The sequence below is a fragment of the Fimicolochytrium jonesii genome (assembly GCF_025526975.1).
Source record: "Fimicolochytrium jonesii strain JEL569 chromosome Unknown EV422scaffold_41, whole genome shotgun sequence".
In the NCBI taxonomy this organism is placed as follows: Eukaryota; Fungi; Chytridiomycota; class Chytridiomycetes; order Spizellomycetales; family Powellomycetaceae; genus Fimicolochytrium; species Fimicolochytrium jonesii.
The window spans coordinates 128,029-151,434 of record NW_026515708.1 but is presented as its reverse complement, the minus strand read 5'-3'; the positions used below and the strand labels follow the sequence as shown (position 1 = coordinate 151,434).

Here is a 23,406-nt window from a genome sequence, read left to right as displayed (position 1 = left end):
GAACACCGTACGGAGGTTTGCAAACGACATTGCTGATGACCCTGCCTCCTATCAATCCAAGAAGCCGCCGGGGAGACCAGCTAAGTATCAACCTTCAGATGAGGAGTTGGAGGCCTTTCGCCTTCTTGTTGTTGCGTCCAGTGAGACTCGAGAGAAAACACTGAAGGAAATTACTTCCAACTTCACCACCCTTCCAGGTGTTCAGGCACACTGGAAGACCGTGCGTCGTTACCTTCACCGATATCTGCACCTGACATCCCGTTTCAAAATTCGCAAACCTTTCCTGACTGCACAGCACCGGGCTGCACGGCTTGCATTTGCGCTTGAACGACAGCATTGGACAGCACAGGACTGGTCCCGCGTGGTTTGGACGGATGAGACGTCATTTGAGATTGGTTGGGTGCCCAAAATGCGATGCTGGCGTCTTCGAACTGAACGTCTTCATCCTGATTGTGTTACAGGGACTCGAAGGAGTGGCCGCAAAACATTCATGTTTTGGGGAGCATTTATTGGAAACGCAGTAGGTCCAATGGCGCAGATGCACCGTGTTCAGGGTGAGGGTCAAAATCGCACTGGCCTCAATTCCACTGCTTATGTCCAACATCTTACTACTCACTTCTTGCCCATGTGGCAGAACCTTGAGCTCTTTATTCCTAATCCATTGTTCATGCAGGACAATGCTCCCATTCACACGTCGGTTGAGACGCGACAGGTTTTTGAGGAACATGGGATTGAGGTTATGCCCTGGCCTGCGCAGAGCCCGGACCTCAATCCTATCAAAAATCTGTGGTCAGTCATCAAGCGAGAGGTCTCAAAGGCCAATCCGACGGCGGCAACACTGGATACGATTGTTCAGCAGTTGTGGCCGACCATGGAACGACATCTTGATAATCTGGTGAATTCCATGCCGTCGAGGATGGCCAGTGTGATTGCGGCTGACGGAGGCATAACTAGGTATTAGGAGTAGCTAGCCCCCCGTTGAGCAAGGATGATGAGTCGCTGCATTGAAAAAGCGGGGATGGCTTTCAGATCTGAGACACGGTGCAAGCCGAGTCGGTGATGATGAGTCACGCACGCGCCAGCAGACACTGACTTGCTCGGCGGGGGTTACAGGTTTATGTTCCCTGGCTGTATATCCTGTCTGGCGCACTCATATTCACTCTGATTTGTATCTTGATTCTTTCCGACACATGGCAATAACCTCATATGTTTCTGTGCACCGATTGTGTGTGGTTGCGGCGGGTGGGAGTCCGCTCCTTCCAGGGATAAATGATAAATGGGCCTCAAATGGGAGTGCGCGTGCGAGACGGACCACACGCGCCTCCGCCGTCTCACAGCCTTCGCACGGAGTCAGACATAAACAGACAGAATAACCCACCGTCTCTGCACGTCGCCAGCCCCCTTCCATCAGCACACCCGCTTCTTTCCCCCAGCAATGGCCTCTCCTTCAAACCCCGGCGGTCAAGAGACTTCTGCCGTCCGCGAGGGGTACGTTCACAGCGCGTGTCCAGTGCGGGAGTCCGCCAAAACTCACCTTGCGTTCCATTTCTCCCCCTCTCAGCATGCAGCTCGACACCGGTAAACTGGAAGCATACCTCAAAGCCAACAGCAACGCCGTCCCCTTCCAGGCGCCTCTGGAAATCAAGCAGTTCAAGCTTGGACAGAGCAACCCGACTTATTTTCTGAAGGATGGCGCGTATGTGTGAAAAACTGCCCGTGATATTCACACTTACCGACTGACGCTGACAACGTCCATACAACGATTTACCACAGAGGCCGACGCTACGTCCTCCGCAAAAAGCCCCCCGGCAAACTCATCTCGCAAACCGCGCACGCCGTCGAACGCGAGTTCCGCGTCCTGGACGCTCTGGCGCGCAACACCAACGTGCCGGTGCCGAAAGTCCATGTTCTGTGCGAGGACAATGATGTGCTGGGGACGCCGTTCTATGTGATGCAGTTTTTGGAGGGGAGGATCTTTTCGGATAATCGGTTGAGGAGCGTGGGGGAGGCGGATAGGAGGGCTTAGTGAGTTTTCTATTGTGTTTTTGGGAAAGAGGGGCCTCAGGTGCTCATGCGAAAGGTGATATTCCACAGTTACTTCAACACCGTCGACACGCTCGCCCGCCTCCACAAAGTCCCCTTTGCCACGGTCGGCCTCGCAAACTACGGGCCCACCCACTCCTTCTACCCCCGCCAAATCAAACGCCTCCTCCAAATCACCACCGCCCAAGCCCTCGTCACCGACCCGGACACCCACACCGCCGTCGGCCCGCTCTACAACCTCACCTCGTCTTTACACTGGCTTGAGCAAAACCTGCCCAAAGACGAAACAACCCTCTGCCACGGTGACTTTAAACTCGACAACATCGTCTTCCACCCCACATCACAGAACGTGATTGGCGTCCTGGATTGGGAACTGTCGACGTTGGGACACCCCTTGAGCGATTTGGCAAACTTGTTGCTGCCGTTCTATACGCCGGCTGGGTGGGGTTTTCCGGAGGAGATGGCGATGATGGATGATAGGCGGCCGTTGAGCGGGATCCCGGAGGCTGAGGAGCTTGTGAAGGAGTATTGCAGATTGACGGGACGCGCGTACCCGATACCTCAGTGGGAGACGTGTGTTGCGTTTGCGTTTTTGCGGGTACGGGGGCTTTTTGTGTTTGTCAATTGGATTTTTTTGCGTCGCAGCCCGGCTTACTCGGTCCTAACCCTCCCACAAACAGCTGGCGGTCATCACCCAAGGCATCGCCGCCCGCGTCAGACGCAAGCAAGCATCCTCGCCCATCGCCGTCCAGGTCGCCAAGCTGTTTCAGCCCTGCGCGAAACGGGTCGCGGATATCGCTGCTGGGGGACGGCTTAGTGGGAATCAGAGCGGCGCTGGTGGGGCGAAGTTGTAGAGCGGGGGTGAGGTTAGCTTAGGTTGTAGCGGATGATCAAGGGCGGGCAGGATGCTTCCCGTGTTTTTTTTTTGCCCTTGATGTCATATCCACCCCGCTTTCCTGCAGCCTGTAGCTTGCCACGGCATAGATTTGTAGTGGACTCATTCGCTGTACATAGATCGGACTGGATTCTTCAAAAGGCATATGCACCCGATGACAAGAGGCCCCCAATCCACAAAAAGCGAGTCCTCTTTTTGAAAGTTGAACGCTTGCGTGCCAACGGCCTTCGCTGGTAAGTATCCTTTGCGGCCCGAAATGTCGGTCCCTAGAAGGCGAACGGGGAAGGCTCCTTTAAGACGCACACATCACCATCCTGCGTCGGCCGATGAGAGGCGCTTAGGGTGTATGAACCGGGCTCAGGGTTTAAACAGCGTCGAAAAGAAAGTGGCCAATTGACGGGATTATGACAGCGCGTCTCCTTGCGATTGCGAAATCTCCGAAAGTAGAGAACGTTTCCATCGCATAACATGTTGCGATATACGCATAACTTGTAGGGAACCCCTGAAGGAGAGATTCTTTCGTATAGAAAGCTGCAGACGGTCGCAATCCACGGCAGTTAACCCAAGTTCCACATACTACACAAGTAAGACCTCGTTCACCTTATCGAGAGACTGACACCCGTAACTATACCCCCCCTTCCCGTGCCAAAACATGGCAGCTGTAGCCAGCACCACACCCTCGCAATTCACATTCGCTCCCACGACGGCCGAGTCCGCAGCGTTCGACCGACCCGATGAGCTAACGAGCGCCGAGCTCGCCGCGCTGCGGGCGCCCACGGTGCCGGCTGGGGTGGATTCGACGACGTTTCATTTGGCGTATGGTGCTCGGGGGATTCCCAAACTTGTAGGTTATGCCCACGCCTAGCGTTTTCCTTTAAGAAAACGGGGGGAAGGTTGTGTTTAGAAGAAATTTGGGTCTAACACAACCCTCGGAACCCCCAGATCGAGGGCCTCTCGTCCTCCACGCCCCTCTTCCGCAAACAACAATCGCTCTGCTTCCTCTCCGACCTCTTCCACCGCCCCGAAAACGTCTCCCAAGGGCTCGAAGAAGGCATCGTCGGCATCCTCGCGCGGCTGCTGCGTGTCGTTTCCGCCACCGATCCGCCGAGCACGCGGAGCAGTCGGGTGGCGAGTGCGCGGACGGGGACGGCGGGGACGGTTGCGTCGGTGGAAGCGGAGACGGCGAGGTTGCGGACGCCGATCGTGATCGCAGATGAGGAAGAGGAGGATGATGGTGGGGAGCAGAGTAGGGCCCGCACGGCGGCGAGGAAGGTGGCGGAGAGGCATGCGGCGGCGGTGGCGGTTAGTGAGGATGTGACGGTGAGGCAGAAGGCGAGCGAGTGTTTGAAGATTATTTCTGGTGGGTTTTTGTTTTTCTGAATGTATCTAGTGAATGATGTTGCGTTTGTGTGTGGGGAGTGGGGACTCGAGTTTGACTGAACGTCGTAACAGGACATGCCGTGGGGCGGGCGGGCATCGTGCAAGCGAATGTATTGGAAATCCTATCCCGTCGGGTAAGCTATTTCTTTTCGAAGCAAACGGAGAGGGTCCACGCCGAAGAATATACGGAATATCGAAGCGAGGATCTATGAAACGGCGCGGACATTTCTAACACCCCCCAACCACCCCCCAGTTTACAGACTCCGACGACCTCGTCCGGCGCAACATCCACCAGACCCTCAGCCAACTCACGCTCGACCAACCCGGTGCGGCCGCCGTCCTCTCCACATCCGGCCTGCTCCCCGCGCTCATCGGCGCCCTCCCCTTCGAGCGGGCGCTGGACGTGCAGGTCCCCATCCTGTCGGCATGCTACAACTGCATCCGGCGGGGCGCGCCGCCGCATGTGCCGGACGTACCGATCGAGTGTGGGGCTATGAATGTCTTTACGAAGATGTTGAAGGTTGGGTGTTCGAGTGACGTGCTGGTGGGGGTTGCGAAATGTATTATGGCTTTGAGGTGAGCGCCTTTGTGAGAGCTACCCCCGGCTTTGTGCGATCGGGATGGGTCGGCTAATAGGAGACTTTGGCAATGGCTGCAGCGAATACCACCAAGGGAAACGACTGGCGGTTGAGAACAACACCATTGAGGTGCTCATCCCGCTGCTTCGTCATCGGAGGTCGGAGGTCCGTGCCGCTGTCGCAGCAGCCCTCATGAGGTACAGTAGCAAGAACGCTCACGCCCTTTTCTGGTGTTACGTCGTCGCCCTTGTCGTTTCCTCACATATCCTTCGGTACATAGCATCACAATAGACGTAGAAGCCAAACGCCTCGTCGTCCGCTCCGGCGACGCCCTCCCGATCCTCATGTCCCTCCTCCGGGATCGCAGTGATACATTGTTGGTCAATGTTGTCAAGACGCTGACGAATTGTGCGGAGGATTACAGAGGACGATTTCAGTTGCATCAGTGCTTGAAACAGGTGGGTTGATTGAACGGCGAAACACATCGAAACGAGCACGGTGGTGTCTAGTTGGACGGACACTTACGGCGTGTCTCATGGCAGTTACAAACCCTGTACGATTCCCCCAACCCACAACTAGCGCAAGCTGCTCGCCGTGCAGTTGAAGTGATCACTTGGCGCCCATAAATTCGATCTTTTTTTTCATATTACATCGATGTAGCAGTCAATGTTCTGTTTCGCAGTCTAGTTATACGACCATGTGGATATTTCAATACAAACAATGGGTAGAGCTAAGATGCGTAGCTGTGGGTCGCAAGGCCGAGTATAAAAACAAACTGTAAAATGTTCCAAAAAATGCACACTATCGTGAGGATTACTATGATGGTCGGACGTGCGAAATTGCTGAATCAGCGTTAAGTGTTCATTCGACGGAGGGTTGTGGAGTGGCAGGTGTGGCAACTTCGTTGGCCACCGTATCTATGGGTTTCACCGACGTGTTCTCGGCAGATACCTTTCCCTCGATGCCGGCCACTTCCGGAGACGGCCTATCTTCCGTTTCTATCCCATTCGCCAGTGCGCGTGCTTTCTCTTCACCGTTTTGCAATGCCGCAGGAGACTTCTCATCAGTGCTCACACCATTCGCAGGTGCGAGTCCATTCTCTTCACCATTTTGCAAGGCCGCCGGGGCCTTCTCATCAGTGCTCAGAGCACTGGCGGGTGGCATTTCGGTAACTGACAATGGCGGTGCAACCTCCGATTTCGCGGTAGAGGGCGGCGAGTAGGGCGGGGAGTCGGGGAAAGACGCTGGTGGGAGGTCGGTGATGACCGGTGGAACCGTCGGGCCTTGCTTCGGTGATTCTGGCGCTAAGAACCATTTGGAATCAGCTCCACGATTTCCTGATACTCTCGTTCAGAATTTGTGCTGCTTACCTGAATCCAGATGTTCGCCGACAGCAACAGAATCGTCGTTCGGCTCAGGTTCTGCTGATGCCGTCTCTTTCGGTCCCTGCGCAGTCTCAGCCTGGCGCGCCTTCTGCTTGCGCCATTCAAGAACTAAGCTTCGACCAGGCGCCTTGTTTTCAATCTGCATCTCCTCAAGACGAGCACCGAGCTTGGGAATCGTCCCCTGGAATAGGCTCAAGTTATCCCGGAGCGCTATACGATACAGGCGCCAGTTGTATCTCTGAAGGAGCAGGTGGGGGAGAAGGGCAGGGAGGGAGTAAATCTGTTAGAGTCAAGGAAAACGCTCATGTGGGGTAACACTGGGTCCGACTTACCATGTCCGTGTGAAGCGCATACTCAGCTTCAATGCCGCCGGTCAGCTCGCCTTTCTCGTCAAGCTGCTCATCAAGCATAGCGATGGCATCCTGAAACTTGGGGATTGACCGTTTTCTGTTTGGATTCCGCAAAATGTCTTCGACCTGTTCCCCTTTCGCCCATAGGGAAGTCATTGCATCATTTCCGAGCCAGGTGGCCCGTCGAACAGTCTCGGAACCCTGTAAATGCAAACCTGGTCAGACTGATCTCCGCGATGCATGACTAAAGGGTCAATCACTTACAGGTAACTTCGGCTTCTTCACTCCGGCCGTAATATCGACGGGTGGTAACTCAAACGGCTGGCATGACCGATTCTTCCACTCAATCTAGGTCAGGGAGGTAAGCAAACTATCAAAGGCAGTCATCAAACCCCTTGCAAAAGACTATAACGGCACATACCCAGTTGCGTTCGTGAGTTATCACTGTTAGCAGCAGTTTTGAAAATTGCCTCCCGCCAGGCGTCATTGCTTCGCAAGCAGAGAAAATTCGGGCTCGCGTTTCTTTGACCCATGTTTCCTAGTTACACAAACACAAGTCAGTCGACTGCAAAGTATACCCATAGCTTTCACCAAGAGATGTTGCGCAACCCTTACGTCTTCTGGGGTAAGCGTGTAAGGAACTTGAACGGATTTGTTCAAGATAGTAGGGTTGTCCACCAGCTGTTTTGCCATTCGATCCTTCTCATCTTGAGACATCATTGAAATGTACTGCAATATTATGCAAGATTGCGCCAGGATCTGACGGCGGAATTCTGGATCTCGAAGCTGATACCAGCACAAAATCAGGACCCACAAATTAAAGAACTTACAGGGAAGTTTTGACATACCTGGAGTTCGAACAGATTGGGACTGGACAGGAACTTCGGGAAAAACGTATTGCCGTTTCCTCTCTTCTTCCGAGGGCCCGACTCCTCAGCGGCAGAATCGAGCCTCCGCTTACGTTCATTATGCGGATTTGTCGCTCCGTTAATCGCACCGTTGGGTACTCCATTCGCGCCATTCGAGTTGGTTGGCTTCTTCCGGACTCCTTCACTTTCATGATCAAGTTCGTGCTTCCTTTTTTTCGCGCTTTCTTCAATTTTCTGTTCCTCAGACTTGTTTGCATTCAATATGGATTCTTTATTCACTTGTTCAAACTTCTTCAGAACCAAGTCCAACCCCTATGCGTTGATAGACAGAGTTCGTCAACATCGTAGCTCAGGATGTATCTGTGATGAGGTTGTAAGTATCCTGTACCTTTTTGAAGATGGCCAGATTTTCAGGCTGCCATAATAGAGGGGGGTTCGAAAAGTATTTCTGCAAATTCCAAAGCCGCTTGTAGACGGATGCTGGAGGGCATATGGGTAAGATGCTTCGCTCGAAGCAGACGTAACATGTAAATTCATACCTTCTGCGCCATCCGTCTTGCCATCAACTTCCATCGCATCATCGTCGATGGGATCATCTTCGCCTTCGTAGTGTGTCACATTTTTGACATTGAACTCTCCCCTGAGATTCACACCTGAACGAAGTACGGGTATAAGTATGACTCTCCAACTCCATGTATGTTCGAGAGCTGGATCGGGCTATTGTCCATACCTGATCGCTCTGCTAATGGATACACATTCGCCATAAACATCAAAATGCGCCCAGAGAGAAGAGTGTTTCGGGTCTTCGAAACACGGCGGACCATTTCGTTGCACATGCGAAGGAGGACAAGTCCTTTTCCTTTTGTTGGGTCGATGTTCTGAAATATTGATAACAAAGCTCAGACAGACAACATTTCTCAAATGCCACTTCCGCAAACTAAGATATGGTACCATCGTCAACCTATGACGCCGAGTCTCCAGATACTCAACAAGAATGTCCGTCGCCTCGATTGTAAGCACATCGAGGACATCTTCCAAGATGTTGAAAGGTAAGGATTGGTCCTGGATGCCTAAGATGGGTACTCGCATGTCAGGGCATCCGTCTATCTGGCGGGGCAGCGACGCACTATAGGCCAAGGAAGTTCCACGCACCAGCTTCATAGCAACACAATGAAACATCCAGGAGCCGGTATAGTGGCTCCTTGAGCTTTGCTTCGTCGTCTCGATGTTCAGCCTGTCCATGGACGACCAGTTGAGTAAGGCTTCCCGAAGTAGCCCTGTCGTCTTCCCAAAAGACCCCGCTAACGTACCACCAAGGCCAAGGCAGCTGAAGTGAACGCTGTACTCAAGAAGATATAGAGACTGGTATCCGGCGTCAACAACTCTTGGACGCTTTTCTTGATGATGGCGTCTTTATCGCTGAAGTCGTCGACGTATATCGCGGCGGCCTGCGCCAACACCTGCGCGAGAGCCTCCCTTGTCGCCTGCAAAGACATTGCCCAGTCGTGAGAATAACAGAAGGGTATGTATGTCGTTGCTGGGCTCTCCGTAGGAGCGACCGAATTTGCCGAATTTGAGGAGGTTCGCTTGTTCTGTTGACGGCGGGAATGTAAGGAGAGTCGTGCAAAGCATGAAGACGCCTGTCAGTCGTGCCTGATTTCGACAGTTTTCTCTCTGCGATTTCTCGGAGGTGTTTTCCCTTCTGCTTTTCCCAACGCTTGTACTTTTCGCTTGAGATTGAATAGGCACCCGACAGCGTTGAACAAACCTGTCTAGTCCTTCCGCCAGCTCCATTTTTTTGCGAACAGCCTCAATTCACGGTCAGTAACCTAAAATCACACAGTTCAACAACAGAGATCAAAGTGATTCGATTGTGCAGTAGATACATGGGTTGATGTGTACAGTGGCTACTCGAATGTATATATATATATGTGGCGTGCAGGTCCTATCCATAATGCTACATGCTTGGAAATTCATATTGACCCATCCATGTGGTCTGACACGTGTGGTTGTTGAAGCTCATTAGGTGAGACACATCTCAATAAATCACATCGTTTTGCTCGGCTTCGTCATCACTCCCCGACGCATCAAGCTTGCTCAAAACCCTTCGAGCGTAATCACCGATTTGCCGTGCGGTAGTGGCGTCCAATGTCCCCAAGTACTTCTGTAAGGTGTCCGAGCCGGTGCCGACATCCAGGACGTGAAGCAATGCGCGTTCCGCTGCATGTTTTAGGGAAGCGTTGCGATCGCGGACGCATTGCATAAGGGCTGGAACGACCGTTGCGAGTTTCGTGGCGACAGACTAAAGGACGTGGAAAGATTCAGCGGGCCATTGAAAGCGAGGAGATAAGTGAGTGAAGAATGTTTGACGCACCCCACGCGAGCTTTTCGCCAGATTCTTGAGTGCAACCACGGCATCGCGTCGAGCCTCGGTCGATGAACCAGCAGCTTGAACAACATCAGTCAAGGCATCGACCAGTGGATCTCGGATTTGCGAGTCCGCGGCGTATGCTGGAACACCAAGTATTCTGCTCGCAGCCGTGACCGCTTCTTCAATCACCTGTGGCTGATACGCACAGAAAAGGCCAGATTAATACTCCCGTTCAAAAACCAATGAGATAAAATAAGGTATCCAACCCACCTTGTTATGATGCAAGGAAGCCACAACCAAGTCCTGAGCCTGTTTCACCAAATCCAATTCTTGCAGAAGCAGAGGTGCACATAGTATGACATTATGAAGAGCGCGGAGGGCTCCTTCAACGCGGAACCAGTCAGCGTGGCCGTTGGCGCTTAGTATCTGTGAGCTGCAGAGGATAGCGAGAAGCACATGAGGACGTACGCTTCATTAGAAAAGGGCTTTTCTTTTGAGCAAGAGGGAAGCATGTATGACATACCTGATCAAGTCTTTGGACTCTTCTGGTGATACGTATTTGCCGTACGCGCCCATCACTTTCGCTGCGCCTACTCTGGCCACTTCTACAATTACAATTAGAGTGAGAAGATGCACAATCTCTCGATCCGAGATAAGTCAACACTTACCATCATGTTCACCACTCGAGCTAATGCCCTCTGTCAGGAGAGCCTGGATCGTCTTGCGGCTCGTATCGTTCAAGTCCCGTCCAGGCCCACCGACTCCATTAACAAGGCCATACAAAGCTTCCCAAACAGCTGCGCGTACACCCATATCGTCCGCACCACGCAAGCCCTGGGACAGTTCAACGACGAGCGGGTCCAGCCTGGTCTGGAGCGGGATCAACGACGACAGGCACCGGGCCGCTCGGTCGCGAACCATCCCGCTTGATTCGGAGAGACATTTGACGAAAGTGCGCTGGAGTTGCGGGAGGAATGGTTTGAGCATTGGGGCGACGCGGTCCAAGAGTAAGCTGAGAGACATGAGGATCGCGGATTTGACGCTGGATGGGAATCGGTCTCCGATGACACGGATGAGGGGACCGGTGATTTGGGTCACGAACGGCTTCAGGGCATCGGGTGATGTCCGGCGTACCAGGTCGCCCAACCCCAGGGCGGACTGTTCACGGCAATCGGCGCTGCCGTACATGAGCCCTTGCAGGAAGATGGGAAGGATGGGGGAGATGCCCTGCAAGAACGACATGGAATCAAGAACTGTTTTCGAACTACATTTAAGCTTCCAGCATCGCAGCTAATTGACATACCTTGGGTATCGAAAGACCCTCAAGAACCTCGCTCTCACCCATGCCCTCCTCGGCATCCCTCAACGCGCGTCTCAACGTGGGCACAAACTTCTCCATCTCCTCCTTCTTGATCCGCTTCACGAGCGCATCCAACGCACCCCACGCGGTGGAGACGGCTTCACTCTCCCCTTCGCCACCTCTGAGCATCGCAATAAGGAGCTCAAGCCAGTCTTCAATCGTGTCGGCTTCAAGAGCCTCCTGGTTGCCCTGGCAAAAGACTTGCAAGCAATGTGTTGCGACCTTCTTGCGCTCGACCGACCCGTTGCGCACGGCAGTAGTAAGGATCGACATGACCTGGTAAACGCCATCGTCATCTTCGACGTTTACGAGAAGGACCTTGATCGTCTCCTTGATGTCCGCTTCCGCATCGTCGCCGTCCTCAAGCGCGTCCATCAGGGCAGACAGGATAGCTTCCAGCCGCTTGTTGAGGGCGGATCCGGCGACCGTAATCAGACTGGACAAGGCCTGGGCGTTGAAGCTCGTGATGGGGCGGGAAATGAGTGTCGGGATGAGCACCGGGAAGACCACGTTACTGCGAACAGCCATGATCTCCTTGAGCGCCTCCAATGCGAACGCGCTTGCGGGGTTAGCTTGCTTGCCACCAGCCTTGAGCATGTTGAGCAAAGTTGGCAAGACCTCGTCGATGGCATGGCGACCCATATGTTGATGCAACATGTCAAATGTCTGCGCGGCCGCTTCCCTAACATCCGAGTCCTCATCGACCAAAGCTTTGCGCACCAATTTGACGCTATCCTGCACAAACTCCTCCACCTGTGTCTTACTAGCCGTCGCCATGATCTCCGTCAGAGCAACACACACACCCTGTCGGATCTCAGCCCGGTCGCTGTCAAGCCCACGTTCCAGGATGGGGAGCAATTCATGCAAGATCGACTCGCCCAACTTGCGCACGAGGTCGCCAAGACATCTTGCCGCCGACCCGCGCTTATCGCTGTTCTCGCTGGCCAGACTGGCCACAATGATATCCATCATGATGGGCAGGATCTCCTTGAGCGTGCGGGGCGTGTTGGACACGATGCTCTTCCAAACGTGAAGCGAGGCTTGGCGGACGATGGCGCTCGCGTCAGCACGGGCAACGTACAAGCTGGCAAGCACCTTGTTATAGCGTTCCTTTCCAAGAGTGCTGAGGAGCGCTTGGCGACCATGCTCAGTTCCCAGTCCCTCCTCTTCCGCACCGTCCACCTCGACCTTCCCAGACACGCCGGCAATCCGGTAAAGGAGATCGCCCAACAGCTGCACCGAGCTCTGACGAATACGCCAGCTCTCGTCGAACAACCCGCGCTCGAGCTCAGGAAGCAGCAGATCCACAGCGGTGGTAGCGTAGTTCCTGATGATCATCTGACCGGTCTTCATCGAGCAGTCGCGGACAGGTTCACTCTCATCCGCCAGACCGCGGAGAACGGGTGGGATGATATCTCCAAGGTACGGCTGGAACTTCTCTCCGAACGTCCCAGGTAGGTAAACCATGAGCGTCATGAAGCCTTCACGAACGTACGATTTGGGGCTGTCGGCGTTGATGAGCAGGTCCGGCAGAAGGAGCTCCAAGCGTTCGATACCAAGCCCGGCGAGGATTTCACTGAGACCTTGGGCGGCACCGCTGCGGTCAACACCGCTAGTGTCGCTCTTAAGTGTGCCGTAGAATTCTGCAACAAGGCCGGGGAAGTTGTCCTCTCCAAGCTTGGCGACCATGTTTCCGAAAGCTTTTGCGGCGGTTGCTCGAGCTTCGGGGACGGGGTCCACGAGGACTTCCTTGAGCTCTGGCATCAGGGAATGCAAATATGGCAGCAAATCCTTGGGATCTGTCAGTGTCGCCATGTTGCCCATGATCTGCGCCGCTTTCTTCTTGATGTCCGTTCCACGCTCGCGCAAACCTCGCTGGAGGATAGGAACAAGCAGCGCCAAAGATGGCGCGTCGATGTAGTGCACGAATGCGGTGTCGAGGAGAGCGGTCAACGCCGCGTTGGTCTTTCCGTTAGGGTCAACCAAAGCACTGAGTAGCACCGGAACCAACGCCTGAATCTCCGGGTTCTTGATAACGTTTCCGAACTGATTCAAGGCTTGTTTAGCAGCCTCTTGTACCTTGGCGTGCGAGTCCGCAAGCACATCACAAATCCGAGGCACAACCGTCGGCAAACTAACACTGAGTTGCTTCGGGGCCAAGTACGCCATGCTCGACAAGACCTCGATACTCCCCGTCTTAGTCCTCCAGTTTCGATCTTCCAGCCCATTCAACAAGCTCGGCAACACAAGCTTGACACAATGAGCCGACAACTTCGACATGATAACCCGACAAGCGTCGTTGGTCGCTTCCCGGACCTCGCGGCTGTTATCTCCAAAGCAGACAAGCAACAGCGGGATGATTTGAATGACATACGGCTCAAACAACCGTCCGAGAGTCTGCGAAAGCGTCTCAAAGGCGAAGAGAGCACCTTCCCTCTTCTCAACGCGTTTCTTGTCTTCCACGGCTTCTTTCAAGCTCGTCATGACGCCGAACTCCTTGATGGCAGAGATCCCGCACCCCTTGACGACTCCCGCAAGACCATACGCGGCACCACGCCGTTCTCCGTACTTGGGCGCGGTGTAAAGCTGATGTAACAGCTTTTCAACGAGCTTGCGCGCGTCCTGCTTGTTGACCTTAACGAGGGCCGGCAGACACTCCGAGACAGCGACCTGTACATTCTCCGAGGGCGTCTTCAGCGTCTCCATGAGCTTCGCGATGACTTCAGGTATCATATGGTCCGTCGACTCCAAGTGCTGGGCAAGCGTACCCAAGAGAATGACACAGGATTCTCGAATCCGGTCGTGCACCGCCGACGGCCTGGCCGGCTCGCAGAGGTATCCGTCAATGACGTCCAGCAACTCTCTGACGTACGTCTTTCCGCTTGCGTTGGCAGCGGACAGTCCCGCGTCTAGAACCGCGCGTTGCACGGTTTCGTTGCGGTCCCCGAGGGCTTCTCCGATGATCAGGAAGTTGAACAGGCTCTGCAGCGACTCGAGGGTGGTGATGATGGGCACACACGATTTCAGAGCTGATGCGACGCCGGCACGCGCGGGCCATTCATCGGGCTTGTTGAGAGATTCCGGGATGACCATCCCGTAAGCGTCGTACTCTGGTTCCGGCAGTGCGGCCTTGAGTGTGTACAGCCCGTAAAGTTTTTCCAAAGTCGGCCGCACCGCTTCCGGATGATGCGTGAGAATCCCGCACAAGGCGCGCCCAGCACTCGACCTGACCGCTTCCACACTATGCACCGTCAGCTGGATGATACTGTCAATAGCTTCCACGCTCAATGTCGCATCCCCGTTCCACTCGCTCCAGAGCGCATCAGCCTGCTCCTTGATCGCCTCCACGCTGTCAAACCTAGACAACCAGATCCGCGCATCAAAGACGTCCGAGACTTCCTCAGGCACAGTCAGATGCGTGAGCGCCATGACACACGCTTCACGGACAGCCTCCTCTGGTGACAGCAAGCCTTTCAGCAACTCATCCACAACCTCCGGTACGCCTTCGCCTCCAGTTTCCTGCTCCCCATCTCCATCAGCCTCATCATCGTCAGGAGCTCCCGCACTGATAGCGAACGCAAGCGTCAGAAGCCCTTCCCTGCCAGCACCCCTCACGCGCGGGTACGAGTGCAGCAGCTCCAACAGGCACTGCACCATGCCCGACCGCGGGACATAGGGGGATTCGGCAAGGCTTGATTGCGCGAGGAGGATGTCGGAGGCGGACATGGCGAGGTCGGTTGCTTCGCGGTCCTTGAGCTGGTCGATGCGGCCTTCACGGAGGACGATCGCGCGGAGTAGCGGGAACACGTAGGAGAAGGCCCCGGGGTCCAACGGCTGCTCCGAGGTGTACTTTGTCGACAGTTCTTCGAGGACCGATGTGATGTAGGCGGTTAAATCCTTCTTGCAATACCACTTATCGATCCCGCCCTCGCCCTCCTTGACTCCAAGAGCTCTCAACGTCGCCATCGCGAGCACAGGCGGGTCAATAAGCCCCCTCAGATCATCGCCCACAACCTCTCCAAGCTGGCTGTACAGATCAATCGCCTGGTGGCCAGCCAGGACAGCCGGGTTCTGCTGCGAATCCGGCACCACGGCAAGCTCGCGTGCAATGACACTGTGCAACAGAACTTTAACGATCTGCGTCATCGACTTGCTGAGCGCCCCGCGCGCCTCCTCGCCTACACTCCTAGTCACACCATCGATGACGGCGCGGAGGACATCCACGCCAACCATGACGGTGTGTCGCAGAGCATGGACATGCTTGCGGATCTCGGATTCCTTCGCCAGCTGCTGTTGCTGCAACTCGCGTTCGGCTTTACTGATCTTTGTCTCCGGCGCTTTTCCGGTGGTAGTTTTACCCTTCTTTTGCAATTCCTTCTTGAGTTCCCGCTCCCATTTCTCTTCCGCGGTTTTGGGCCTGTCGTCCACGCGGCCGTTGACTTTCTTCGCGGTGGGGTCGAAGAACAGGGTGCCTTCAGGCGTGGACCAGACTCCAACGTCATTTGCAGTCAGTTTTTTCACGTCCTCATTGTCCAAAGCCGTCAACGCCCACGGGAGCGCTTCCTTGATAACCGCCTCAGTGGCCACTTCCGTGAATAAGGTGAGAGCAGCCAGCGTTGCGGTGCGGATAGTCGGATCGATGTTCTCGTCGAAGCCTCCTTCACTGACATCTTCACCTTCACCCTTGACCAACCACAGCCGGATGATCTCCCCAACATGGGCGTCCACAATATGAGGGCCGGTACCAGAACGGAAGCACAGCCGGATCCACACATCATCGCCCATGACTTCCGTCACGGCTGGGTGGCAGGCGATCACCGACAAGCGCATAAGGCCGCTTTCCACGGCATTTTTCCATGCGGTGTCCGCTGATGACAGTTGCTCCCCGTCGGCCAAGTATGGAAGGGCAACGCAGAGCGCTCCATACACTTTGTGTCCGATGGTGTCCGAACTCCTCGAGATGGGTTCGTTCCAGGTTCCGCTTCCACTTGGCTTGCCGCGATACACTCCCTGTGTCAGGATGCGCCCGAGTCCGACTTGAAGCAGACCGACCACTTTATCCGAAAGAGTAGCATCTCGGGGGAGTAAGAGCTTCCTGATTTCCGCAGCAGCCGCCTGGCGAACCTCATGCTGACGGGTCTCAACCAAAAACCAGACGAGTGCTGAGGCCAGAGGTTTCCTCTCCGCCGCGTTTCCGGACCCCGTCGTGAGTTTGTACCACTCGGGGATTTCGATCACCTTCAACAAGCAGTGGACGAAGTGGAGCTGCTCGTCGGCGGTTTGCAGCAGCTTCCCGTAGTACTTTTCGTTCAGGAAGAAGGATTTTGTCGAGTACACTGTGGTGAAGAACTTGCGCTTTTCCAGATCGGCACCTGCACACCGCAAGTTAGCCTATAAAGACTTGGGGAGAACAGAATCCACGCCTGGGACATACCGATAGTATCCTTCGCAGCAAGAGATGTTTCCTGCAACCAGCGGATAGCCAAGTAACCCTCAACAAGAGCAGGTGTGTCCTTCTTTAGATCCAGAAGCGCGATCCCAGAAGACTGCACCTTCTCCACCAACTTCACGACAGGGTCCACGAGATCCTTCCATGCCCCGCCCAAGGCTTTCAGAGCCTCTCCCTGGAACGCGATCGGCAACAAGGACAAAAACGCGCGGCGAGTTCCGCTCTTCGCGTCGGACACGCCGCCTTTGACGAACGCCACAATGCTGGCAATCACCTTCGCGTCTGCGGCTGGGGACTCGAAGTACGCTCGGATGTGGATCGCGATGGCCTGCAGCAGGAACTGTAGGCACGTATCATTGGACTCTTTCGTCACAAGAGCCGGGCTGCTCTCAAAGACCTTCTTTGCTACGGCGGGTAGGGCTGGGAGTTGGGATAAGGCACTGTAGTACATCTGCCTCTGGTCCACAGAAGGTCCTTTTGTGGTGAGAGCTTTCGCGGTCAGATCCACGACAGCCACCAGTTCCTTCTCTTCCGTGCTCTTTGAGCAGAAAGTTTTGAAGAAATCGGCAGCGCTGAGGCGGACGACATCATTGGTGGAGCGCATGTGGTTGAGTACGGCATCCGCATACTTCGTTCGGAACTGCTTCGACACGTCGAAATCGACGCTTCGTATTGTGTAATCCAGCACTTTGATGACAACTTCGGGGGAACGGAGGAGTAGCCTTTCACTAGTAGGCGCTATTTCCTTGTCGAATACGTCGGGGGTAAGTGATTTTTGGAAAAACGGGGCTAATGACTCGAGATACGCCGAGGGTACGGGGGAACGAGAGGTCATCAAAGCCTTCAGATACAGATTCAAAACATCCGGCTATGAAAGTGGGAAAGGATTTTCGTCAGTAATCAGGCTGTTCGAGTCCTTCACCCTCACGGAATACACACCTTGAACTTGTCAAACACCGGGGTGTAGCCCTTCTTCACCACCACCTCCATCGCGAGCCCGACAAAGATGCACCGCTTGCACCCCTCACTTCCTTCGATCGTCGCGGGCGTGAGTAACGTTTGCAAGATGGCCTCAACGCCTGATGGTCCAGCCACATCGATGATCTTTCGCGTGCTGGCTTTCACCCGCGAGAAAGTAACGTCCCGCCGGTTACCGCTAGAGCTCCCCAAAGCATCCAGAAGCGACGCGTGAAGCGCGATCAGCGTCTTCCACAATGGAGATGCGGTGAACTCTTCCGTTTTCGGTGCCGGTTCCGGTGTTGGTGACAGGCAGCACTTGATCAGGAGACCGGTCCATTGCAGGTAGTCGAAAAGCAGAACCGGAGGCCATCCATGTCTGTAAAGCAAATACGGCGTAAGCTCGACGTTGTCCAAGCGACCAAGCACTCCAACTAGTCGTACATACAAGTTTCCTTTCAACTCTCGTTCCAGCAGCTTCACCGTGCCTTTCAGGAATGACACCTCCAGCGCCCCTTTTCCTTCCCGTCCGCGCGCATAGAGGCTTTTGAGCACCTGTAGCACCGCTTTCCTTGCCCTCAATTCCGGGTATCGGGGAACTGCGAAAAGCAATTGCTGCACGACTGCCGCCAATTGCGAGTCCGGTAATGCTACAAGGCGTTCGATAACTTCGTTCAGCACTTTTCTAACACAATTCACCAAAGGAAAGACATCCTCCTCCCACCTTCGCTGGACAACTTCCTTGCGGTTCCATTCAATACAGCAAGCCTCCTGCTGAAACTCGTTGAGTTGGTCCCAGGAATGAACACCTGTCCAACAAACTGATCCCAAGGCAGCTCCGCTTGAGCAGTCGACAGGGAGTCGACCGCGAGAAAGTCGTCGTCTTCTCCACCGTCCATAGCCGTGTGGTATGTAGGTGATCTAGCGGTTTCCCCTGGAATGCCCCTACTGATCTGCCAGCAACCGAGGGTAATATATGTCGGGGAACCGGTTGAGATATGGTAGAGGAACGGTTGGAGCTCTCGTTCTATGGGGTTCCCAGGGCGTCTTGTACAGTAAGTCGAAGCACGGGTCTATATACTAACTAATAACTATATATGTGTAAAGTGTTGTTGAGGCCCAGTTCGTCCAGGAGGGGGCTTTTCGACGGGCGAGAGGCGGCGAGAGGCCTTTTCTGTCAATCTGCACAGCCACCCGCCGTCAGTGGGCCTGCTCCCCTCCTCCGTCTCGTTCTTCTCGTCGCAACCCCTGCAGGACCCAGCGCCTTCCGCAATGACCACTCCCTCCCTCAAGGACTCCCTCAGAACTGCAGAGCTCCTGGTCGGCCCAAACGTCGAAGGAGGTATATGTGCGGAAAGCTACATGTCACTCTCGTTCTCTTTCTGGAGTTAACCAATCGTATGCATGTGTAGGAACCGGCAAGAAGGAAGTGGATGCAGCGTCTGTGATACGAGCAAGACTCGAAAGAGCAGGCTTCAGTGACAATGAGCGTCTGCAGCCAGCCACAAACTACAAAGGCCGCTTCGCCCTCGCCTGCCTACAATGCCTACTAAGCGTCAACCAACTCATAACCCTCGACGAGAGCGAGGTGGGAGCGGGCGACCTGCGTTTGCTGGACACCCTCCTCCAGGTGGTGGTCTTTCTCGGCGTATATCCTTTGCTTCAACCGAACGTGGGATTGCCGATAGCGGCCCGGACCCGGTATACTATGCTTCTGGATTTTGAAGGTTTGATCCAAACATGGTTCCCATTACGTCCTGCTTCTCTGTTTTGTTGTACTCAACCTGTGGGGCCTACTCCATCGACGCTATCCGGTAGGAGACGTGAAGGGTACTTCAAACGATGCGCTGCTGTTTCGGATATCGGATGGCCTCGCATCCATGGTGTGCGATGAGCGGAATACCGTCGTCAAGCGGTTTCTAGTGACAAAGTACCTACCGGATGTGTTTGCAGCGCTGCTGCAGTCGGGGTACAGTCCACAGAACGGGGCCAGCGACGAAACGCAAGAGAATCAGAGTGGGGAAAGCAGTTATCGCCAACCCGCAGCAAAGTTGCTGAGTAATGTCTTTGCAAGTGCAAGTTCCGCCCACTCCATGGAAGCTCTCTTCTCGTTGCTCCGGTCACGGCCCGCCCCCTGGTTCAAAGCGCGATGCTCGCACCTTCTCTCCCAGATCCTGCTCAGACCCACGGGCATCCGAACCCTCTTCGAATGCCTGCTCCAGCCGCAATCAGAAACAGGCTCGCAGGACACCCAACAGCTGCAAAAAGTCGCACAGGTCATCTCGTCTGTCCCGAAACAGGCCGCTTCCGTCGACGAGTACTTTTCCATCATCTGTCCGCAGTTGCTTTTGCTACTTAAAACGGCGGACAATGCAAAGATCGTGTCGACGGCAGCCGCATACGTCACCACCCATCTCCTGAGCAAGTACTTCGACCAGACCCGAACGTACCTCATCAACCCGATCCTAGCCCCCTTATTGGCATACTACACCGAAGCAACCGATCTCCCACCCACCGACACACCCCAGGATCTAGACGGCAACCCCATCCTATCTACCGAACCCGCCCTCACCACCACCATCCTGCTCATCCGTCGCCTCCTGACAAGCAACACCATCAGCGACCCCCTCAGACGATCCTTACATCCCGTCATACCCCCCCTCTACGACATCTACGCCTTTGCCACACTTACGGCAGCGCACGTCAGGCAACCCGTGCAGGATATCCTCCTCGCGTTCTTCCGCACGGAGGATAAAACGGATGCGAGCGCGGTGTTGTGGCAGACGATTGTGGATGTAAGGAGGGGGGAAGGCTCGGCGTTGAAGAGGGGTGGGGAGGGGGGGGTGGTGATGATCGCCCGACCGCCGGATTTACCCCGCGCGGTGGTGGATGTGGACGCGTTCATGGAGTTTCTGGCCCTGGTGGACAACGACGCGCTGGTGGGGAGTCTGTTCCTCCGCTTGATCGAGCATCTCGGGACCTCTGACGTGTTCGAATCAGCCGAGGACGAGGAGGGGGACGAAGGAGAAAACGCGACAGAAAAGCTGCTGATCACCCAACTCACCCTCGCCCTCATGCAAACCTACGGCGACCGCATCCTCACCTCCCCCTCGCAAATCATCCTCTTTGCCAAGAACATGCTCCTCACATCCGACGACGAATCGGTCTCCCTGGGCCTCGCGTTGCTGACCGCCGTCATCGACGCGCGGGTCGACGACCCGGAGTCGGACAAGGGCATGCAACCCGTTTTTGACGAGCTGTTGACGATTTTGCAGACGTTCCGGGAACACCCGGACGAGAGCGTCAGGGGGATGGCGATGGAGTTGAGGGTGTTGGTCGTCACGAGGGCGTCGGGGCTGACTGCCGGGGATGGGCCCGCGGCCCCGCAGAGCTCCGCGGAGACGCTGCAGACGGCGTTGAAGGATGTGGGGGACGAGCTGTTGCCTGTGCGCGCGTACGGGATGCATGTCATACGAAACCTGGTGTTGGCGAGGGATGATCTTGTCGCGGACCGGATCGGGGATGTGACGGATGTGTTTTTGGCCCAGTTGCGTGACGACGACAGGTACGCCCCGGGGATCCCCCACCCACCCGCTGACGACGAAAACACACTCACCCCCCCCCCCCCCCTCCCTCTGTGTACAGCTTCATCTACCTCAACGCAATCAAAGGCCTCTCCGCCCTAACCGACGCATACCCGTCGCTGACCCTCCACGCCATCACGACCCGGTACACGACCCCGACCCTCCCGCTCGATTACCGCCTGCGCATCGGGGAGGCGCTGCTGCAGACCATCCAACGCCTCGGGACCGCCTTCGCCAAATACGCCCCGGAGATCCTCCCCCCCGTCCTCCGCACGCTGCACGACTCACACCCGGAACTCCGCGGCAGTGCGTTGGGGCTGCTGGGCATGCTGGCGGAGACAAGCCCGTATGCGCTGATACCGTACATCCACCAACTGCTGAGCTACACCGACAGCCTCCTCACGCTCGAAACGGACACGGCCCCTACGCGGCGGGCCGCCGTGGCGTTGTTGGTGGGGTTGGTGAGGGGGTTCAAGGGGGATATTGTGAGCCAGGTGGGCGTGGAGGGGGTGAGGAGGATCAAGGGGATGTTGGGGCGGTGTGAGGGGGACGCGGATGGGGTTGTGAGGGGGCATGCGGGGGTGGCGAGGGGGGATTTGGAGGCGTGGGTTAGGGTTGGGGTTGGGTTGTAGGTGAGGAAAGGGAAAGGGGGGCGTATATCCTGTATGTATAGCGTGCGTAGTTGATGTAGGAATTAGGGCAGTCAGATTAGGATTGCTCGGGGAAATTTTTTGGGGAATAGATAGCGACTCTCTAGGTTCTAGACACAACACATGTACAAGGCCCAGGAGGGAGCATGGCAACGGAATGTCCTCTGTCTCCCTCGCTCGTCACCCCCAACCGAGATAGTTGGAAGCGATATCCAAAAAAAAAAAAACCACACACACACGCGACACCGTGTGGAAGCAAGAGACGGGCGATTTCCCTCTCCCGCCGTATAAACGCCCGCCCAACCAGGCGCCAAACATTCAAACAAACTCCTCCTCTTCTTCATCCTTCACCCTCCCCTCCTTCGACGCGCCCGCAGCACTCCTCCCCCGTCTCGCACCCTTCGCCTTCCCCTTCGCGGCCTCCCCCTCCTCATCCCCTCCCGCAGCTGTCGTTATGGACGATGATACCGCTGTTGTTGTGGGAGACGCGTCACCGGCTTCGGTAGGGCCGCCGCCGCCGCCGGGGTCGGGCAGGGCTTCGACGAGCGGCGCGAGGAAATCGAAGGTGTCGACTTCTAGTATGGTTCGTTTTCTGGATTTTGGAGAGGGTTGGAGAGGGAGCGGTCAAGTCAGTCGGGCGGGCGTGAGAATGCGTTGTGCACAGTCCATCAACCATCCCATCGACCATCCCATCGACCATCCCATCAACCATCCCATCAACCATCCCATCGACCATCCCATCAACCATTCATCAACCATCCATCTATCATTAGGGGTGGTAGAGCCGTGATTAGGGGTTGCGCTCGCTGTCGCTCGCGAAGGCGTTCGCCTAGGGCTCCGCCAGCCTCAAGCATTCTTGCGCCTCCGGGGCAATCCACCGTACTCCGCGCGCATTCTCCTCCCGCGCGCTCTCGAAAACAAAACACATACAAATGAGCGGTGGTCATCTTTTTCGCATTCCTCGTCCTGGTCTCTCTGCAGGTCTGGTCGATAAGAGCGGCCATAAACAGCTCGAGGGCTTTGGATATGAGCACGGGAGTGACCTGGGCGACCTTGCCGACCTCGTCGTCTGTGCGCATGATCTTTTTTATGCGGGCCTGTTGGGGGGGAAGATAGAGGGAGGATGAGTGGGGGAGTGGTGGTGGGGGAGTGGTTGTGGGAAACTTACGACGGGGAACTTTGTCTTGTATCGTTTTTGCATTGTGGGGTGGGATATGGGTGGGTGGGTGGGAGGGTGGTTGTGGAGGTGGAGACGGTGGTGGGTGTGGGTGTTGTGTATAAATATAGGAAAAAAATGCAGGGAGACCAGAGGGAGACGGACGGACGACGCGGACGCAGGAGGGGCTTCCTTCTTTTATGTGATATGCGAGAGGGTTAGGGTTAGGGTTAGGGGTGAGTCACACACGCGTTGGTTGCGACTCCCCTCTGAGTTCTCATCATGCATGATTAGGGATTGTGTCTAAGCAGGCAGTTGAGCGAGGCAACGGGTCATCTGAGGGCTCCCCCCCCCCCCCCCCCCCCATCCAGCCATTCCC

General features: G+C 55.5%; 6 protein-coding genes across 6 annotated transcripts; 3 read left to right on the top strand and 3 right to left on the bottom strand.

Annotated features, from left to right (window-relative positions):
• Positions 1-1,315: 1,315 nt before the first annotated feature.
• EV422DRAFT_547283 (kinase-like domain-containing protein) lies at positions 1,316-3,107 on the top strand. The gene is made up of 5 exons (XM_053071591.1): positions 1,316-1,488; positions 1,562-1,696; positions 1,774-2,025; positions 2,095-2,641; positions 2,724-3,107. Exons 1-5 carry the CDS (start codon positions 1,436-1,438, stop codon positions 2,895-2,897), a joined length of 1,161 nt encoding a protein of 386 aa, XP_052921057.1. The 5' UTR covers positions 1,316-1,435; the 3' UTR covers positions 2,898-3,107.
• A 483-nt stretch (positions 3,108-3,590) lies between these two features.
• On the top strand, positions 3,591-5,522 carry EV422DRAFT_501731 (armadillo-type protein; the record flags this gene model as incomplete). The annotated part of the gene is made up of 8 exons (XM_053068217.1): positions 3,591-3,782; positions 3,881-4,024; positions 4,250-4,298; positions 4,391-4,485; positions 4,572-4,894; positions 4,977-5,093; positions 5,177-5,354; positions 5,439-5,522. The coding sequence occupies 8 exons, from the start codon at positions 3,591-3,593 to the stop codon at positions 5,520-5,522; spliced, it is 1,182 nt and encodes a 393-aa protein (XP_052921056.1).
• Positions 5,523-6,383: 861 nt separating this feature from the next.
• On the bottom strand, positions 6,384-9,511 carry EV422DRAFT_332955 (THO complex subunit 1 transcription elongation factor-domain-containing protein). The gene is made up of 12 exons (XM_053066367.1): positions 9,154-9,511; positions 8,811-9,092; positions 8,653-8,734; positions 8,452-8,570; positions 8,231-8,378; positions 8,040-8,153; positions 7,889-7,980; positions 7,480-7,812; positions 7,247-7,417; positions 7,053-7,169; positions 6,896-6,979; positions 6,384-6,832 (listed from the first exon to the last, which is right to left on the bottom strand). Exons 1-12 carry the CDS (start codon positions 9,292-9,294, stop codon positions 6,584-6,586), a joined length of 1,932 nt encoding a protein of 643 aa, XP_052921055.1. The 5' UTR covers positions 9,295-9,511; the 3' UTR covers positions 6,384-6,583.
• Positions 9,417-18,770, bottom strand: EV422DRAFT_332879 (armadillo-type protein). The gene is made up of 10 exons (XM_053066366.1): positions 18,362-18,770; positions 18,086-18,287; positions 17,620-18,016; positions 16,666-17,548; positions 11,175-16,603; positions 10,540-11,098; positions 10,395-10,476; positions 10,142-10,304; positions 9,875-10,066; positions 9,417-9,802 (listed from the first exon to the last, which is right to left on the bottom strand). The coding sequence occupies exons 1-10, from the start codon at positions 18,534-18,536 to the stop codon at positions 9,539-9,541; spliced, it is 8,346 nt and encodes a 2,781-aa protein (XP_052921054.1). The 5' UTR covers positions 18,537-18,770; the 3' UTR covers positions 9,417-9,538.
• A 15-nt stretch (positions 18,771-18,785) lies between these two features.
• Positions 18,786-21,853, top strand: EV422DRAFT_592027 (armadillo-type protein; the record flags this gene model as incomplete). The annotated part of the gene is made up of 4 exons (XM_053073545.1): positions 18,786-18,979; positions 19,050-19,364; positions 19,456-21,202; positions 21,283-21,853. The coding sequence occupies exons 1-4, from the start codon at positions 18,910-18,912 to the stop codon at positions 21,851-21,853; spliced, it is 2,703 nt and encodes a 900-aa protein (XP_052921053.1). The 5' UTR covers positions 18,786-18,909.
• Positions 21,831-23,186, bottom strand: EV422DRAFT_547274 (histone-fold-containing protein). The gene is made up of 3 exons (XM_053071590.1): positions 23,040-23,186; positions 22,802-22,968; positions 21,831-22,463 (listed from the first exon to the last, which is right to left on the bottom strand). The coding sequence occupies exons 1-3, from the start codon at positions 23,070-23,072 to the stop codon at positions 22,190-22,192; spliced, it is 474 nt and encodes a 157-aa protein (XP_052921052.1). The 5' UTR covers positions 23,073-23,186; the 3' UTR covers positions 21,831-22,189.
• Positions 23,187-23,406: the final 220 nt, after the last annotated feature.